Source organism: Pongo pygmaeus, chromosome 21, assembly GCF_028885625.2.
Source record: "Pongo pygmaeus isolate AG05252 chromosome 21, NHGRI_mPonPyg2-v2.0_pri, whole genome shotgun sequence".
NCBI lineage: Eukaryota > Metazoa > Chordata > Mammalia > Primates > Hominidae > Pongo > Pongo pygmaeus.
In genome coordinates, this window is record NC_072394.2 from 65,631,273 (window position 1) to 65,651,864 (window position 20,592).

General features: G+C 46.9%; 1 protein-coding gene across 4 annotated transcripts in view; it reads right to left on the reverse strand.

The window, feature by feature from the left end:
* The window catches only part of DIDO1 (death inducer-obliterator 1), a 60,630-nt gene that overhangs the window by 32,971 nt on the left and 7,067 nt on the right, over positions 1-20,592 (reverse strand). The window contains exons 1-3 of one of the 4 annotated variants that reach the window (XM_054468028.2): positions 16,215-16,394; positions 3,450-3,646; positions 27-867 (exon numbers count right to left, since the gene is read on the reverse strand). In XM_054468028.2, coding sequence (XP_054324003.1) covers positions 27-865 — 839 coding nt within the window. In that variant the 5' untranslated portion in view covers positions 866-867; positions 3,450-3,646; positions 16,215-16,394. Of the gene's footprint in view, positions 1-26; positions 868-3,449; positions 3,647-4,161; positions 8,741-14,342; positions 15,891-16,214; positions 16,395-20,592 lie in introns of those variants that run through there. The other 3 variants (XM_054468027.2, XM_063658949.1, XM_054468030.2) reach the window with 3 other exon arrangements.

The following is a 20,592-nucleotide window of genomic DNA, read 5'->3' on the forward strand; positions in this document are numbered from 1 at the left end:
AGGCAGGGTGCCCACAAATGACCCACCTGTTGTTGTGAGGCTGGCGGCAAATGCAATACAGGGCGTTGGGGTCGTAACCCTCACATTCAGGCTTCGGTCGGCCCAAGTCTCCAGGCTCCTCATCTTTAATGTCCTGAGCCGCCTTTCCCTCCAACTTACTCTCTCTGTCATCTTTCCCAGCCTGGGACACAACCCCCTGATCGTTCTCGGGCTCCTGCTTACTGGGCAGGACGCCCTCCACAGTGTCACTGGCCTCGGAGCCCACAGTCTCGGCGGGACCTTCCTCTCGGCGCTTCTTCCGCAGGCGACTCTGGATCCCTTTCAGGGGCCTCTCGGTGGGTTCCTGTTCCCGCTTCCTGCGAAGGCGATTCTGAAGCTCTTTCAAGGTCAGGCCATCGCTGTCACTATCGGAGGTGTCATCGTGGTCATCCCCTCCTTTCACCTTTTCACAAGAGGCTGGTCGTTCCTTCACAGCTGTGGAAGCAGACTGGGGGCCGCTTCTGGTCTCAGAAGCGCTTTCCACGCTGCCCTCAGAGGCTGTCTCAGCGTCTGTGGCAGGGCAGGACGTGGGCTCACCAGAATCCTCCAGGGAGACAGGCGTGCTCCTCCTGCCGCGGCGCCGCGCAATGGTCAGGAACTGCTCCACGCGCTCAGTGCGCTTGGGCTGCCTCCCACTGCGCCGCAGGGACAGGCCCAGCTGCTGCTGTGGGGGTGGCGGATCCAGTGGGTCAGCCTCCGCGTCCCCTGCGCCCTCTCGCTTGGCGATAGTGGTCCTTCGAAAACCCCATGTTTTCCTGAACTCTTTGCTGGTGGGTTTGATGGCCTTAGGTGCCTCCTCATTGCTCGGGTCGCCTTTGTCGTCCATACCTAGCGGTAAAGCGTAAGCACATAGTGACCGACTGACCACAGAACAAGATGACATTGCCGCCAAACACGCGCAGCAGGGGCCACCTCCCTACCAACAGTGGAGCTCTACATAAAGCAAGTCCCTCTGACCAGTGTTTCCTAATGTGTGCTATGTGAGATGATTCAAGACGATTTGTAAAGATAATTTTAATATAGTTAAACAACTAACGTTTAGATAAAAATACAGCTAGCAAATCAAATGTACAATACCGTCATTTAACTGCTTAGGACAAGGCTTCACAAGCCAGGCAGTAGGGACAAATAGGAAATATTGGACAGTATAGCAGGGTAAGGACGGGAGTAAGGACGCGAGCAGCTCAGCGGTGGCACGAGTTCCCCAGCACCTCCGCAGGCAGATGGGCTGCTCTGACCACAATCACAGTGAACAAGATGCTGTGCCAGTTTGGGCATGGCCTGCAAAGGGACCCAAGTCTGTTCTGGACTTTGCAAGTATGGGCTGGCCACCACCATGCTGAAAAGAGGATATGAAGAAGCCGAGTCCCGACTTTCAGCTCCCCAACTAGGGGCTGGGGCCAGGAAGGACGCTATCACTATCTGGGACCCTCCATACCAGCCCTGCTGCCAAGTGAATGACCCTCACGGGCACAAAGTGAGAGAAGTGCCTGACTCCTGACCCACAGATTGTGTGGTAGGAAATAAACCCTGTTTTAGTCTACTGAGCTTTGGAGATATTGTTAGCAGCAACAGACAACTGGGACACTTAGAAAACATGGTCAAGGCGATCACTTTAGGGCATATTTCTTTTTTTTTTTTTTTTGAGACGGAGTCTTGCTCTGTCCCCAGGCTGGAGTGAGCCACCACCGTGCCAGGCCAGTACATTTTTTTTCTCTGTATTATTTTCACTTTCATTCTAATACATTACTAAAGAATCTTATCTGTGAAACTTTTACTCTTGTTGAAATGACAAAAATCTGAAAAAGATAATATATACTTTGAGAATTCTTTTCCAAGCTGTCCAAGCTTTAATTACATTTAAATGCTAATGATGACTCTGATTTTATGCCATGTTCCATCCTGGGGGAAGGACTGGCATAAAATGAAAGCCTTAAAAAATATACAAAATGGGGCTGGGCCTGGTGGCTCAAGCCCATAATCCCAGCACTTCGGGAGGCCGAGGCAGGCAGACCACTTGAGGTTAGGAGTTCGAGACCAGCCTGGCCAACATGGTGAAACCCCATCTCTATTAAAAATACAAAAATTAACTGGGCATGGTGGCAGGCGCCTGTAATCTCAGATATTTGGGAGGCTGAGGCAGGAGAATTGCTTGAACCCAGGAGGTGGAGGTTGCAGTGAGCCGAGATCGCACCACTGCACTCCAGCCTGGGCGAGCAAGACTCAGTCTCAAAAAAAAAAAAAAAAACAAAGAAACAAAAATACAAAATGGAAAATTACTTGCAACCTGTAACCTGTGTTCTTCTTTTTGCTTCCCTCTAAATGCTGTCATTTCTCATTTTCCAGCTAAAGATGCTGCCTGGCCGTGGCCTCCATGCTCTGTAAACATGACCCACACCCCCCAGGGCACGCCACAGAAGCCTTGGAGATAAGGGACACATCACTTCTATGCTCACCTAAAGTGACCCCATTGTTAAAGGACACAGCTAAACTCAGTAAGGGCACCAGCAGCGACTCCAAGTCAGGGTGCAAACTCTGGAGGCTGCTGTGTGAGGGGGGCACTAGAGACGGTGGTAAACAGAAACGGGGGCTTCCTTCACCAGCCAGGTGACCCCAGGCAAGTCACAAGGAACCGCTCTGATCCAGGAGGCAATGCTGACCTCAAAGATTAAGGGCAAAGCAGAGAATGCTGCTTACAAATATATATGGTAGAGCAATTATTAAACCACATCAGTTAAAATGGTTTATTCATTCTCATTGGAAATTTTACATTTAGGAAAAGTTTTCTGCTTGTGCAAGCCAAAATATTTGCAAGAAATGTGACAGTCATCTCAGAAGAGGGTCAAGCTCTCGTTTTCATGCAACACTTGGAGTTTCTACTAAAGATGTAGTTTGAGGGGCTCGCACTAGCTTTTGCCCAGAAGGGCACAAAGTTGCAGTCCCCTCTGCCTCTGGGGGCCTATGAAGCTCCAACCCAGCTGAAAAGGGCTGCTGCATCCATGCTGGTAGCTTTCTACGGGAAGAGCTCCAGTTTATAAAACTGGGTTCTCATTAAAGAGAGAACAGGCTATTTGCACATCACCTATGCAAAACCTCTCAAATATTTAAATCATCTCTAGATTACATCATAGAAACAGTGGCTGTACTACACTGTTTTATAACATTTTTATTATTTTTTATTGTTAGATTATTATTTGTTTGCCCCCCAAATATTTTCAATCTGCAGCTGGCTGAATCCACAGATGCAGAATCTGCTGCTATAGAGACTGCTGATACAAATAGCTGAAGGTATTTGAAATGAATATGAATACTACATTCTATCAGTTTCTTTACAAATGCCACTTTATAAATAGCAAATACAGACTTATTAAGTTAAAATTTTGTTGCTACTAACAGTGTTGATACCTTACCTGCTCCAACACTGAAAGCTTGGACACTTTTCCCTGAAATCCTAAATACAACCAAAAACCCCGGCAGATGAAACCTCTGGGTCCAAGCAGACAGCCAGGCTCACAACACCACTGTTGTCAGCCACTGTTCACGAGTAACAGGCTTCGTATTTTCAACAACTCAGATTATCTAGAGGCTGTTCCCGTGGAGTAAGCTCCTAAAAGAAAATAAGAAAATATTTTACATATCTTAAGTAAACTACGTATTGACAACAATTAAAAGGGAGCACCAAACTTCTCAAGTAACCTATTATTTGAGTGATACTGCGTGACCCACAAAGACAGCTTGGGGGTTGAAAACCAGCACGCAAGCAGTGTCCTTAAGGACCTCTACCCAGGACAGCGGATGCTACCAACCCCTGAGAGAAAGGGGCCGGGGCAGCGCAGGAAGGAGTGGAGTCCCAGGCTTGCCCCAGGGAGGCAGGCAGAGGCCTAGCCAGACCAGGGCCAGAGAGGAGTCGCCAAGCATCAGCTTCTTTTCCATGTGGAGCCTATGTCCGAGATTGATCCCACTCAATAAAATCCACCACAAAACAGGAACAAGAACAAAAAGTGAAAAGGCTGAACATCGAAATTATATAAGAATGTAATAGTTGAAAATTCTTAATATTGTAGCTGTATTATTTTAATTAAAAACAAGAAAAATTTTAGAAGACTAATGTTTATGACTTACTAAAATCAACACGATACAGTTCACCACGTGTATTTAAAAAACACTTCTCTTATATCCTCTTTCAAACAGTCACATCACAACACTCAAAGGTTCCAGGTGCCAAAATTTCTAGCTAGGTCCTTGCCCCAAAGCCCACACTTCCAAGCTGAGCCCCAGCTCTCACCTCTTCCTCAGCCTCAAGACCAACTGCCTTGCCTCTGTGGTCTCCCTGGCAACCTCAGAACAAAGGGACAAACATTCCAACTCCCCTCCTTTTAAAGGGACAGTGACAACTGGGCACAGTGTTTCGCATCTGTGATCCTAGCTGCTTGGGAGGACTGCTTGAGCCCAGGAGTTCAAGACCAGCCCAGACAACATGTCACCATGTAGATACCCTGTCTCTACAAAAAATAAAAATAAGACAGGCATTCCCTCTGATCAGCAAAATGGCATCGTCATACTCACCATCTCTTCAATGTGGTAAAACTATCATCCTCAAAACAATTACTTCAAGAATTCAGAAACAACTGCTCAGAAAACACTGGAAATAAACTTTTATATTTTGCAACACTGAACATTTAATTTATTTTATTTTACTTTTTAAAGAGCTGGCATCTTGCTTTGTTGCCCAGGCTGGAGTGCAGTGGCCCAATCATGGCTCACTACAGTCTCAAACTCCTGGGCTCAAGTGACCCTCCTGGCTTAGCCTCATGAGCAACTGGGACTACAGATGCGTGCCACTATGCCCAGCTAATTTTTGAAAAAAATTCTTTTAGAGACAGGGTTTTGCTATGTTATCTAGGCTGGTCTTGAACTGCTAGCCTCAAGCAATCCTCCTGCCTCAGCCTCCAGAGTTTTGGGGAGTACATGAACGAGCCACCGTGCCCAGCCAACACTGAACATCTATAAAAGCAAAGAAATTAAGAAGTTCTCAGGAATGAAAACTGATTTTTAAAAATTCAATTTATGTTAATCTGCTAAATAAACACGCTACTAGATTTGAGTTCTGAGTAATCAGAAAAATGTAGTTATTTCTGTTAAGTAGAATTCAATGAAGGATATACCTTCGGAAAAGATCAGATCACTTTATATTTACAAAATTGATTTCATAATGTCTTCAACAGAGAAAATTTACTATAACATTTCAGCCACCTTTTAAAATAAAAACATGTATATCAAGGCACAAGCAAAAAAACTGTTCTAACACAACTTTTTGTGTGTAGAATTAGTGTGTAATTCTACACACTACACAGCACATCACAGGGGAACGTGCTCATAAAACTGCAACCATATTCTATCAGTAACAACTTTTCCCCAGAAAGAAAAATGTGGGTATCCTTGAAACTGGGAAGTGAACAAACTACAGGTTAAAACAGAATGTACCAAATATTTCTACATTTCTAAGCACTTTTTTTTCCCCAGCTGAAAACTGCTTTATTTTCTATCAACCAGAAGCAGCTGACGAGCGGTGATTCAAGCAGAGGACACACACTGACTTCCAAATGCTTGAATGGCGGCTCTCAAACCTTTTGTCTCAAGACACTTTTACAAGTTGAGAACACCAAAGAGCTTTTGTTTATGTGGAATGTATTGCTATTTTCAAAATTCTAAGTATGTATTAAAAATAAACCTATTAATACATTAACAGTATCTTTAATGAAAGTTATTTCTAAAACAAACAAAAATGAACAGGAAGAGTGACCCTGTTGTATATTTTTGCAAATTTCTGGCATAACCGAAGACAGCTCCATGTTCATGTCTACTTCTGCCTTCAATCTGTTCCCATGGAGTGTTTCAGCTAAAACACGTCATCAAAATCTTGCCTCACACAGATAGGTCTTTAGAATGGAGTATTGTAACCATCTTCACATAACTGGATGTTCATTGATACTACACCAACTCTCGCCAAGTAGCAGTTTCATAAAAGTTAGCTGAAACAGAATTTGAAGCCTTTGTCAAGGAACTTCTCCCTTTCTTTCATGAAAACTGACTGCTGTGTTCACTCTGAACATGTCCTTGCACTCTGGACCCATGTGCATGCTGGTCACCTGGATGACACAGGTTCAAGTTACAGACAGAGATTCTCAATGTCCACACATCTCACCGGATAGCATAAAACAAACATTTTTTTTCTTTCCTGTTGCCCAGGATGGAGTGCAGTGGTGCAATCAAGGCTCACTGCAGCCTCAGCACCTCCCCCACCCACACCACCGCCAGGCTCAAAGCGGTCTTCCCACCTCACCCTCCCCAGTAGCTGGGACTACAGGTGCATGCCACCATGCCCAGGTAATTTTTGCATTTTTTTTTGTAGAGACAGGGTCTTACTATGTTGCCCAAGCTGGTCTCAAACTCCTGGGATCAAGTGATCTACCCACCTCCGGCCTCCAAAGTGCTGGGATTACAAGTGTGAGTCACCTCACCTGGCCGATAATGTCGGGTCCAATCTCCAAGAAGACTTTAATTACTAGAAAGCCATCAAGTTTACAATGGCAGGTACAAGTTTTCTAAAATTTCAATTTTCACCCCAAAGCTCAAATTTTATCCTTAGCAACAAATAATGTTCGTTTTTTCTTTGAGACATCACTCGTTTTGGACAAAACGCCTGCCACAAGCTGAGTCTGAAAACTGTCCTCCGTCTGTTGTTCTGTCAGGGACAGATAGCATTTCCGAGACGACTCAGCTCCCAGCTCAATCCCCTAGGGCTGTGCGTGGACAGTACCCACGTGGGGATGCAGCAGAAGCTTTATATGTAACTTGACATTTAATCACAGCAAAAGTAAAAAAGATGTATGTTTCCGGGTTCCGAGGGTTCCGAATGAATAAAATTAATATTTACTGCATCATCAGGGACATTATTTGGGAAAACTGGCATATTCTAAACATTTGGTGCCCATGCACGGTGCTGAAGAGGGCTCCAATCTGCCCTGTGCCACTGGTGCAAATGTCAAACTCAACAGAAAAGGCCTGTACTATTAGACTATTATTATGCAGAAGTCATCTTTACCTCTTAGCCCCAGAAAGGGCTTCAAGGACTTCCCCCTCAGGAGTCCATGAAACAGAGAACTGTGGTAACATGCCATTTCTACCAGTTTAGGAGTACACTGGTTATGTGCAAAGCAGTAACACATACCTACGCTTCAGACATCAGACAACATGCCATTTCTACCAGTTTAGGAGTACACTGGATATGTGCAAAGCAGTAATACATACCTATGCTTCAGACATCAGACAACATGCCATTTCTACCAGCTTAGGAGTACACTGGATATGTGCAAAGCAGTAATACATACCTATGCTTCAGACATCAGAAGAGACTTTAAACATTTCCTTCCACAAGTGTTCTGTAACTACCTGTTAATCTTCCCTCAGATTCCCCAACTCACCAAAACAGTAAGCAGCCAAAAGTGAAATTTCTTAAAAACCAAATAAAAATATCCTCCCAAAAAGTCAGCTCTGTTACTTTAAAAAGCCTAACTACAACTATTACAATGCATGGGTTTGCAACCACTGCAAATTTGTACGCTCAACTTTTACTGCTCTAAAATCTGCTTGAAGCCATTAACTCAAGCGTGCCCACTTCCAGGTTGTGGTGCAGCTGCATGATCAGGGCTCACTGCAGCCTCCACCTCATAGGTTCAAACAATCCTTCTGCCCCAACCTGAGTAGCTGGGACACCACAGGTGTGAGCCACAGTGCCCAGCTCCCATCTAAAGATTTTCAGTTCCAAAAACTTGAGACTAGTTTCTGAGTAATTAATCTCCAAGACACTTTAAAATATGACATACGACCATAATTAAGTTTCTATTTTTATAACATCGCACCTCCAGGAAAAGAGCTCTGACTTATAAGCAAAAAGATAAAACAAAAATGCATAGTTTACCTCACCTGGTGGCAAACATTCTGTTTCTTCAAACCTCACATTCCCCTGAAACAATATTCAAAACAATTTTAACCCGCCAGTCAGAAATTATAATGCTACAATAAAACCTCACTATTCTAAACTTCATTATTTTCGTTAATTCTGACAGGGTGGGCCAAAGTTTACATTTATTTATATTTTGCCTATTAAGGGTCTCCTGGCTCATCAATCTGTTTATTATGCAGATGAGGAGGAACTGAGAAGACACTAGGTAAAAGTTCTTTAAACTACCACAAATGAAGGAAAGATTACCCAATGAAAGACTCTTGATAGCTCAGTTTTCATTAATGGGACAGTCACTAGGAGAATATGCCTAGAAACTTCAGATGACATCCCCAAATGTGATGTGTTCTCCAGCCACCAGCAGCAGCCATTCATGGACCATGATGGGCTACTCAGCTCCACCAGCTTGCGGCAGGAAACACCGTGCTGCACTCACCAAACAGGAAAGAGAGATTTGGGCCCACAAGGAAATGAAGAAGCCCAACTTTAATTTACTTCAGTATCTATGCAGAATCTGACTCAATTGCATAGATTACATTTAAATTCCTCAGATGGCAAATTCAAAGTTTTGCTGCTTACCAAGTAATACTGTCATTACAAAAATTATTCTGGGCCGGGTGCGGTGGCTCATGCCTGCACTTCGGGAGGCTGAGGCAGGTGGATCACCTGAGGTCAGGAGTTTGAGACCAGCCTGGCCAACATGGTGAAACCCCCATCTCTACTAAAAACACAAAAATTAGCGGGGCTTGGTGGCAGGTGCCTGTAATCCCAGCTACTTGGGAGGCTGAGGCAGGAGAATCACTTAAACCCGGGAAGCGGAGGTTGCAATGAGCTGAGATCATGCCACTGTACTCCAGCCTGGGCAACAAGGGCAAAACTCTCTCTCAAAAAACAAACAAACAAACAAAAAACCAAACAAAAACAAAACAAAACAAAAAAACAGCAGCAAGGGTGCCACAACAGTATGTTTCTCACAAGGAAAATATAGAGAAAAATCCAGAAACAACCTATTGATGTTTTACATTTCTTGGGTATTTGTGTTTTTATAGATACGCGGAGACAAAAAGCAAAACTTGTTACTGAAAAACCTGCTGAGGACTAATGCTTTGGCCAGGCCCCGGCTACAGCCAGGCCGCCAAGCTCCCCGGTGTGAGCTTGCAACAATCCTGCCATTTCCCTCTATCTACTTTCTAGTGCAAAACACAGGCTGGTGACCTTGGTGGGCAACTCAGGTGGGAAATTTCAACTCTTCAAATGAATGCCAGGAACCAGAAACAGTCACATAAAATCATTTATCGAGGTGAAGGAGAAGTGAGGTTTACTGTTCTCTATTTAATGGCTGGACATAAAGTTTCCTAACTACCTTTGATGGACTCCTCTTGTCTCAGTAAAAAAGAAGATATGGTTTCAAACACTAAGATACGGTCCCAATTCTATATACGAGGATTCCTGTTGCTTTTAATAAAAGGTTACCACTTGGGCCCTGGTGAGGACCACAATGCACAGGTTCTTATCCCCATGAAGAAATCCACCTCATGCCGCAAGTGTGGTAGTGTGAGCTCCCCGGCGACCATGTGAGGTGGGGTGCGCTGCGGGAGGTCATCCCAGCAGGGTACTGTGGGGGCTGTTTCCCCTCAAGGGCATCTGTTTATTACGGGTTGAAATCACTGTTCCTTTGTGTTCTCCTTGGTCCACACCCTTAGAGACCTGCGTAATTCCATGGCCCCAAGCACAGCCTACTCCTGCCTCCCCCCAACCCCCGATTTTCACTGCTGCAAAGGATTCCGCAAGGGGCTGTGTAGGGCACTTTGAGGGAGAGGTGTGTACTGGAACAGCTTTACCGGTGACAGCGAATCAGACTGATTCCACACTTGCCCCAAGGGGCAAGCACATGGTTGAGCCACTAAAAATTGTTCAAAGATACAGCTTATCTTCCTAAAAGTATCAATTTCCCCAAGTGTTTAGAGCCAACTATTTTACAACCCTTAGAGAAGTGGTTCTCAAAGGGTGGTCCAGGGGTCCTTTTGGGAGGCCCCCAGATCAAAGCAGTCTGCACAACACTAACATTCCGTGCTGTTTCCACAACCACTCTGAGTATATGCTAGAGCATTTCAGAAGCTGAACGGAGATACTAAGTTTGAATTCGGAAGGAGATGTGCGAATCCAGAAGCTGTCAGTTAAGCCAAAGAGATATGTGAAAACAAAACCATCTTTCTCATTGTTTTCGTCATTGAAAACAGGTTCCACTAAACGGTTTACTTAATGTTAATATATAATGGTTTACAATTTTACTTTATTTATTTGAGATGGAGTCTCACTCTCACCTAGGCTGGAGTGGAGTGGCGTGATCTCGGCTCACTGCAACCTCCGCCTCCTAGGTTCAAGGGATTCTCCTGCCTCAGCCTCCCGAGTAGCTGGGAATACAGGCGTGTGCCACCATGCCCAGTTATTTTTTTGTGTGTCTTTAGTAGAGAAAGGGTTTCACCATGTTGTCCATGCTGGTCTTGAACTCCTGACCTCAGGTGATCCACCCACCTTGGCCTCCCAAAGTGCTAGGATTACAGGCATGAGCCACCGTGCCCGGCTGGTTTACAATTTTAAATAGAAGGCACTTCAGCATTTAAATGACTCATTTTTAAACATCAAACATGGTGACTATCAATACATATAACAAAAGCTCTTTGGGGTCTTCCGTGCTTTTTAGGAGTGTAAAGCAGTCCTGGGTCCAGCCAGTCTGGGGAACTGCTGACACAGCAGCGCCTTCCACTGCTGGAGCCTGAAAGGCTGCTCCCCGAGGCCATTCCGGTTCAGTCAGGATCCTAGTGGCAGTGACAGGCACTGCTTTAGCATTCGGTTTTTCCAGACACCCTGTCTACTCTCATTCAGTTTCATGTGATTACTGACGAGGCAGGGATTGCCAAGTGAGATGATGGCAACCTAAGTTCAGGTGGAGAGAATGGGGTTTCTTCTTTAAAAACCCTTCTCTCACAAGAATTTGCTTCTCAAATTGGAGTTGCAGCTGATTTTTTTTGGAGACAGGGTCTCTGTCGCCCAGGCTGGAGGGCAATGGAGGGACTGATCACCGCTCACTGCAGCCTCAATCTCCCTGGGCTCAGGTTATCCTTCTACCTCAGCCTCCCGAGTAGCTGGGACTACAAGCATGCACTACAATGCCCAGCTATTTTTTTTTATATATCTATATAGTATATATACTATATATATAGTGTATACACACTATATACTATATATATAGCATATATGCACTATATACTATATATATAGCGTATACGCACTATATATACTATATATATAGCACATACACTATATATGTACTATATATACTATATATATAGCATATACACTATATGTACTATATACTATATATAACATATACACTATATAGTATGTGTAGACTATATATACAGTATATATAGTACGTGTACACTATATATACACTGTGTACACTATATATACAGTATATACACTATGTGTACACTATATACACACTATACACTATATATACTATGTGTACACTATATATACAATATATATACTACGTGTACACTATATACACTATACTATATATACTGTATATACAGTATATATACTATATATACACATATATATACTATATACATATAGTATACATATATATAGTATATATACAATGCCCGGCTATTTTATATATATATACACACACACACAGGTAAGAAAGTGACACAGCCTGTGCTGGTGAGGGCTTGGAGAGAAAGGCCCTCTTAGGTGAGTCAATTTGTCCGACATATTTGCCAACAGCCCTTTATGCGCTTGGCACAGGGAAGAGCGCTGGTGACATACTGTTCTCATGGAGGGCAGGGAGTGCTTCACGATGACCCAGGAAAAATAAGTAGGAAGTACACACAAATTTTATATATATATATATATATATAGATAGATAGATAGATAGTATATATACAATGCCTGGCTATTTTATATATATACACACACACACACACAGTGTCTACCTGGCCTGTGTCTCCAGGGTCTTGGGAGCATCTCTGGGGCCTACTCCCCTCGGTGCAGGTTCAGCATTCCCAGTCCTGACAGCTGCAGCCAGCACTGCCCACCCCCACCCAGACATTTATAACCAGGACAAGCCCTCAGTTAAGCAGATAGGGGGTTGGGGGGCTCACTCAAGGGGGAAACTTTCTATGAATGCAGGGTTCAACCCCAGCTGCAAACGATAGCGGGGGGGTGGTGTACAGTGTACCAGGCAGTGTATCTGTCTACGAATGCGGGGGCCACAGAGTATCAGGCAGTGCATCTAAGGCCTGCACTTTCCTGTCTGTGAAATGGGGACGGTAATGACCTCACAGCTTCCTACAAGGTTTTCTGAAGCGACATCCTGTGCCAAATCATCTGTGGCAAGTGTGCAACAGATGGTAGTGCCACCTAAGAAAGTGACACAGCCTGTGCTGGTGAGGGCTTGGAGAGAAAGGCCCTCTTAGGTGAGTCTATTTGTCCGACATATTTGCCAACAGCCCTTTATGCGCTTGGCACAGGGAAGAGAGCTGGTGACATACTGTTCTCATGGAGGGCAGGGAGTGCTTCACAATGACCCAGGAGAAATAAGTAGGAAGTACACACAAATTTATGAGTGTTTTTTTTTCTCACAAAGGTGACAAACTGAACACAAACTAACAGACTAGTTTGAAAAATAAGGAAACATCTATATAGTGAAATTCTTTTTGTTGGGGGTTGGGGGTGGACAGAGTCTTGCTCTGTCACCCAGGCTGGAGAGCAGTAGCACAACCACGGCTCACTACAGCCTGGAACTCCTGGCTTCAAGGGGGCCTCTGGCCTCAGCCTCCCAAAGTGCTGGGACTACAGGAGCGCATCACCATGCTTGGCCTAAGGGAATTTTTTTTTTTTTTTTTTTTTTTTTTTGAGACAGAGTCTCACTGTCGCCCAGGCTGGAGTGCAGTGGTGCGGTCTCGGCTCACTGCAACCTCGACCTCCCAGGTTCAAGCGATTCTCCCACCTCGGCCTCCCAAGTAGCTGGGATTACAGGCACGTACCACCACACCCAGCTAATTTTTTATTTTTAGTTAGAGATGGGGTTTCAGCATATTGGCCAGGCTGGTCTTGAACTCCTGACAAGTGATCCACCCATCTTGGCCTCCCAAAGTGCTGGGATTCCAGGCACGAGCCACGATGCCCGGCTGGGAATTCTTTAAGGCTGATGAATCATCACATGCACAGCCGTGAGAAAAACGCCCTGGCACCTGAGCAAGAGCCGCGGACAAGCCGGCCAGGGCAGTGGCCACAGCCTCCAACACATCCCGTTCACCAGTGCAAAACAGCTGTAACGTGGGGCTTTTCTGGACAGCACCCTTTCTGGTGTCTTTACTTTCTATTTTTACATAATGTTTAAGTTTCCTGTATGTGTATTACTTTTGTAACCAAACACATTAAGGTATCTTCATTTTGGAAAAAAAGTTGATTTACCTTATTATAAAGGTATATTAAATACCACTTAAATGTCTCTATCAGCATATGCAAAACAAAACCACGGCATCAAAATTTGATACCCAAGGAGAGAAATGCCTCCTTTACAACTTACACATGATTATTACCACCTATTAAGTTTTATGGTCACGGTTACAGAATTCTTATTAAAATATGTACAATTACCTATTCAACTTCATATAACAACTTACCCTCAAAATTACTACTCAAAAAATAAAATGAGGCCTAGACAACACAGACTGCCTCACAGATGACTGTGTACGGTACATGAAATGAGCAAACTGGACTTTGTTCTTTGACCTCCTCTTTCCCAATTAGTACATTTCCATTAATTGTTAATCACAGAACTTTTGTAATGCAATTAACATACATCATTTGATAGTAGTCATAAAAAGGCTTAGTATCCACTGTAAGGGACCCCATCATTTAAATAAGAAATATAAGTGAGAGAGACTGTCTACACAGAATTTTCTAGTGGTCTTCTGAGCCTGCCAGAGATGAGACCTCTCAGGCAAGGGCACAGTGCAGGGACCCACGGATAGTAGGGAGTCACCTGTTAAACACATTCAATCTTGGCTCTTCAAGAGCCAAATAAGCCACTTGCTATCATGGGACAGGCATATAAAAAGGAAAAACGTGTCTTGTTTACAGAGATTCCAAACACTGAAGACGTAGCACAGCTTAAAAATAAACACTGAAGAGAAGCACCCTACTGGGCTCCACAGAACTGACCTTAAGGGAATTATGACCCTAAGGCTGTAGAAAAACTCACAGTATCAACAGCAGAACCTGCCAACTTCACCGCGAACAAAACGGGAGCCAATGCCCATTCTGATCATCTCCTCCTTACATGAAGAAACCCCACCACCCTCCAAGGCCCAACTGATGATACACACGTCCTAGACAAGCCTTTGTGATGCTCACACATACACATGCAACATGGGGTGGGCTGTCTGGTAACCATGGGTACAGCTGGGCAGTCAATCACAAATTATCTTATTTGTGCCCTGTCTTCTCATCACAGCACAATCAGCTCTGCTTGACATAGTCTGAATTCAATCGACTACTAATAAGGGACAGCCTCTGGTGGAAAGCCTGAAAAAATTCAAGATACACGCTTTTCCAAAACAAGAGGTATCTTATGAAACTTGCTGAAACAAGTCTACAAGAACAGACATCCCCTCCCCATGTACACAGCAAGTAGGAAAACAAGTGTGCATTAAGCAGGGAGTTTCACAACAGGGCTGTGTCTGTCTTCCTGACACTTCTGAGATGTCTATGCCGTATTTAAAATAGGAAAATAGTGAAATAGTCACAGACACACATACACAAACAGCAACCCAAACGGCCACTAAAGAGCCCTAGGCTCCAGGGTAAACGAGTTGGCAACATCTGATTTAAAGGAAGGAGGTGGAATAATCTCTCAAGTTCCCCACTGAACTTGTCTCCAGGACTGGGACAGGCGCCGCCTTGGTCACTGCTGTATCCCTCGTGCTAACAATATGAAATTAATGTTCATTAAAAAAAAAAAAAAGACTGTATTTACTCCTTAAAAGGCACTGCTAAGGACCTTTCTCAGAACTGTATTTCAACCAAGTCATATGTGGCCCTAGGGAAACCATGGAACACGGGGTATATAGCAAGGCTATGTGAATATACCGAAAAGACGTTCCCATCTGCCTTTGCCTCCTCTAAGTCCCTGAGTACACTAGGCTCAAATCTCATTCCATCAGCAGGCAGATGACACGGATATCGATGGCCTAGGCACAAGTTAAAGAGTATTTTCAATAACTAGTAACGCAGTAAGCTACTGCTACCTGTGGCCCAAACTCTAAACTTATACATTAAAGTCCTTTATTTAGAGCAGAAAAGCCGGCCCTGACCTCCACTGTCTCAGAACCGCGACATGGAGCCCTGGACGCCGCAGCGGAGGCAGCACGAGCACCCCTCCCGCCGAGCGCAAGAGCTGGCCCTTTCGGCTTCCGGGGTCACTGGAAAGCAAAATGTGTCACAAATACGGCCAGTACACACCAACGCAACAAACGATTCCACAAAAAAACTGAAAACCAGCGCGGGGAGATAAGGACACACTCTTCAGGGAAGCGAATCCGCGCTCTTCGCGCTTCCTGCAGCGCCAGCCCCCTGCAGTGCCGGAATCCCCCGAAGGCACGCCAGAAGCTAAGCCGGCCACCCCGACCGCACCCAGGGCCCGGGAGGAAGCACCGAGGCCCCCGAGAATGCCTTGGGAAACCTGCTGCGCTTACAAGCCAGCTACGCAGCCCCCCGAGACCCGGGCCGCACTCGCCCAGGCCAGCCCTGCGCTCTTCCCCGCGAACGGCCGCCCCAACTCCCACCCTCGGAACCGTTCCAGCCGCGACCACCGAGTGCTCGCCAGTCTCCTCGACCTCACGCAGCCCACCAGGGCCGGCGTCTGAGGCCCGCGCCCCCAGCCCGGGGCGGCTCTGACCGGCCCCGCCCGCCCGCCAGCTCCTTCCCTTCCGCGGCCGCCATCTTCTCGGCGGGAGCGGCCTGTGCGGGATCCGCGGCTCTCGCCAGCCGGGCTCCGATGCCGGCCCCGCCCCGCTCCCGAGGGCGGCCCAAGCGGCGGCCGGCTCTTCTACCGGGCGCCCGGGACGCCACTTACCGCAGGCCGCAGGCCTCTAGGGTCTCGCAGCCATTTCCCCGAACGCCGCGGAGTGGGCGGCCAGCCACCGAGATAGCGCGGGGCTAGAGCGGCGCCCCCGCGCGGCGGGCGGAGGACGAGACCGGCCACCGAGACGCTGCGGGGCTAGAGCGGCGCCCGGGCTGGGAAGCCCGGCCCCGGACTGCGCGCATGCGCCCGTCTTCCATACCTGCACTCCGGACGCGCACTTCGGGTCTGCACTGAAAACGACTTGCTTGCATCCTTTGTGGACACCTTATTTCCCCGACCCCAAGAGTGAAAGCTGGGGCAGTTCCCTTGCGGGGATCCCTCGGAAGAGCCCGGGCAGGGCGCAGGCGGAACGTGGATGCTAGCACCGAGGGACTGCACTCCGCCAGGATTTCACTCTTAAGACCGATAAACCCTTCAAGTCGGTGGGGATAGAAAGCTCCTGGGCTAAATTTGTAAGAGGTGTGGGGGGGCGGGGACAGAGGATAAAAGAAGAAAAGGCCCAGGTTTTCTCTTCCAGATTGTGTTTCTCGAACCGCAAGCCCCTGACGGCCTCGGCTGGGAATGGCAGTGAGCGGCGAGATCCAGGTGTGGGCGGGGTTTCTCTCCAACTTGAAGACCCTACCCTGCTGCCTCCCCACCCCAAGCTCGGCTCCAGAAACCAGGAGCGTGGGGGTGGGGGCAGAGGAAGGAGCACAGCGAGGAAGGGAGGCGGGCACGCTGGACCTCTAGGCCCCAGGGACCTTGGCGGTGTGGTCCCAAAGCTCTGCCTCCTCCCACCACGTCAATCCTACACTCAGAACTACTGACCAGTAGCTAGAACTTAAAGAATGCATGGACATGTTTGCCCACAGGGGTTGGAGGGAAAGCTTAGATACTATCAAGAGAGGGGAAAGTGAAGTATGGTAGATGTCAACCTTGCATGTGGATTTTCTTCAGTTCGCTCAATAGTAACTAGTGACACTCCATCACCTGTCTGTCCCCAGATACTGCAGGAAAGAGACTGGGAGGGGGCAGGAGGGGCAGCTGTTGCGTTGAGGCACCATGGGCACTGGCCACTTGCTCCGAGGGCAGGGACTTGGCGGGGGGGAGGTGGCCCCATTACTTGCTTCCGCTTCTGTGAACAGTGATACGCTACCTGAAAGCATGGACCATCTAGCTTTTGGCGTCGGCCCTGGCCAAGAGTAAAAGGGGCCCAGAGTGCCGTAAAGCCGCCCCTAATTCAGAGGCTTCTGCGATGCTTCCATGGATGAACCAGGGGCTTTGAGGCAGGTGTGCTTTTTAATAATACCGCTGAAGATTACAGGGTCTGCCAGTTTCTGAGGCAGACTTAGTTTTCTTCAAAGGAATACAACGCAGCTTGTTTTTGCTGGTGTGGCCCATTAGGACCACATTAATAGAATCTGGCAGGGATGGGCTTGACAGTCTTCCATCTTGAGTGTGTCCTCAGGTTGCAAAGAGGGCTTTCTGCCCTCAGACACGGGGTAGTGGGAAGCTTAGAAGACAGACGGGGTTGAGACCATCTTTAACAAGCAGTGTGATCTTGGGCAAGCTCTCTGTTAAAGGAGGGCTCACATGCTGAGGCCCAGGTGAAGACCACATGAGGCCTCCCTACAAGAGGCTCTCTCTAAATCCAACTGGTATGGGGGAACCTCAGCCCAGTCTCTTTAGCTGAGGATCTTTAAACCAGCCACAATTTGTTTCTGCAGGACGGTGAGATTTTTAAGAGATTTTAGCTCTTGGGTACAGTTTCACGCTGGGCACTCAGGAGAGATAGATGGAAAGGCACTAAGGGAATAGAAAGAGTGGACAAGGCGGCTCAGGGACAAGAGAACCAAGAGAAAGAAAAAGGCAGGAAAACATGAGGAAAGGGAACCCTCAGCTCAACGCAGTGCTCAGCAATACGCAGAATGCCTTCCTTCCTGCAAGTCCAGAGGATACTGGAACCTGCCTCTCATTCTCATCTCCCCCGCCCCCCAGCAGAAGCTGGCTCAGCTGTGGAGGCCTGGCCAGACTATCCACTCTGGCCTTCCCCACCTACAAGGTGGCGAAGTCAGCTCTATCCCAGCTTACCTGCCGTCACTACTCCTGGGAGCTGCCCTCCCTGGTGAGAAAGGCATTTAGAGAATCTAGTCTGGGTATTTGAATTTGAACTCCACTAGCAAAAGAATACTTTTTCCTAACCGAATTTATTTTAAAAGTAAAATCCAAAGGAGGAAACAAAGTCTTCAGTTGTTTCAATAAATTGTTCCTTAAATATCCCCAATCCACAAACAAAACCCCACAAGTAACACCGATTTACAACAGGATGTGGCCCAGAAAGCAGGAAGTGGGCCAAGAGCGCTCCAGCAGGAAGCTTAATAGGTGGTCCATGGAGAAAAACACGATGGGCGCATCACAAACAGGTGTAAACAGTACACTTCTGTAATGTGTAGACACCAGTTTCTGCAACCCCCATGCCACGCAAAGTTTTAAGGAAAGTCTTTGAAAGTACAATCCGGAAAACTCAGCAATTCTTTAAAAAAAAAATGGCTTTCCGCTGTTATAAGCATCCTTCCTAAGACTCAGGGTCCGCAGCAGAATACCCTGACCCAAAATAAAAATACTATGACAAAAATACTCCAGCAGGCAGCCGGCTTTACTTCGTTTAAAGCCGGATTTCGCTTAGTCCCGTGAAAGCGAAGGAGCACCAGCGCTTCCTGATTCCGCACAGTTCTCTCGGCAGAGACGGCCCGTCCTCTCCAAAAACCGGAAGCCGGACAGCGTCAGGACGTTTTATTCTTCTCACCTGGGATTCAGAGAGGCAGCGGCCAAGGACAGGGCCCCCGCCGAGGCCACCGGGCAGCGTCCAGGTCTCGGCCTTCGGGAGGGGAGCAGCGGGGGAAGGGCACGGGGAGGGGCGAGGGCGGGGCGCGCCTGGGCCTCGGCGCTGGGCTCCTCCTCTGCCCGCTCCGGGGGACGCCTGCAGGATTCTTGCAGACCTCTGCCGAGGCAGGATGGAGGCCTGCAGGGATGCACCTCGGGCCCGCGACCCGGGCGGCCGGAACATAGTTCTTTCTGGCCGGAGATCGGCCCGGTCGTGAGTCGTGTCTGTGCCAGGCCCCCCACGCTGTGCTCCAGGGCCTCAGTGCCCGGCGCGCTGGGGCTGTATCGCCAGCCACTTGGGGCACGAAAAAGGAATCACAAAATACAACCCTCTCCTTTACCCAGGAGGAGAACGTGGATTCCCAGGGAAAAGAAAAACAAAACAAAACAAAACACAAAAAATATACATATATATGCCTACTGTTTTCTTATTGCTAACAAAAACTTCAGCCACTGTGTGCTGTGTGTTTTTTTTTTGGAGAAACTGATGAATTTTCTTTACTTTTACATTGTGTAAGGCCAGCTAACTTTAACAGTTAACTAGATAAATCAACTCACCAATGCTAAAAGGTGTCACAATCAAATCGTCCACTACTTCCCCTCAAAGCAAACAGTAAAGCACTGCCTTTGGCTCCTTTAAAGAATACTAACCAGATCTGCCAGGCGCGGTGGTTCAAGCCTGTAATCCCAGCACTTTGGGAGGCCGAGGTGGGCAGATCGCCTGAGGTCCTGAGGTCAGGAGTTCAAGACCAGCCTGACCAACATGGTGAAACCCCATCTCTACTAAAAATACAAAAATTAGCCGGGCGTGGTGGCAGGCGCCTGTAATCCCAGCTACTCGGGAGGCTACGGCAGGAGAATCGCTTGAACCCGCTGCACTCCAGCCTGGGTGACAGCGAGACTCTGTCTCAAAAACAACAACAACAAAAACACAGATCTTTGTCAACCAAAGGGCAAATGCTATGTTTGTGCATCACTCAGTAACAGCACTGCCAGAAAAGGCAACTTCACAGAATTCACCCACTCAATGAATTCCGCTGAATGCTGTTTTGAAACAACCAACACAGAGGGAGAGCATAGACGATAGTGGGTAAGATAAGGGGAACTGGCAAGATGGAAAAGGGCCAGGAAACAAAAGAATTCAAGGAAAAACAGAAACAGAAGTTAAACTTTGTGTTCCAACCCCAAAGACCTCTAGAAAGCTGTGGGATGTGATGGAGCTACATGTTCTGTGCGGCATATGAGAATCATACCAATTTTCTGTCTTTTAGACAAAAGAATAAATGTGAAATAGGAAAAAGGGAGGGAAATGAGATGGGAGGAGGGCATCACCCCCCCCTTAATGCTGTACCAAATTACTATACAAACTGAATTTTTGTAATTAGAATTATGGACAGTGTCTTATCTTTTGTATGTTACCAGAAACCTGTGCTATGACTTTTAACGAGAAAAACAACAAGGGATGGATCTTTCTTTGGTCACATTAGCCTCTGTAAGTTACTCAAGA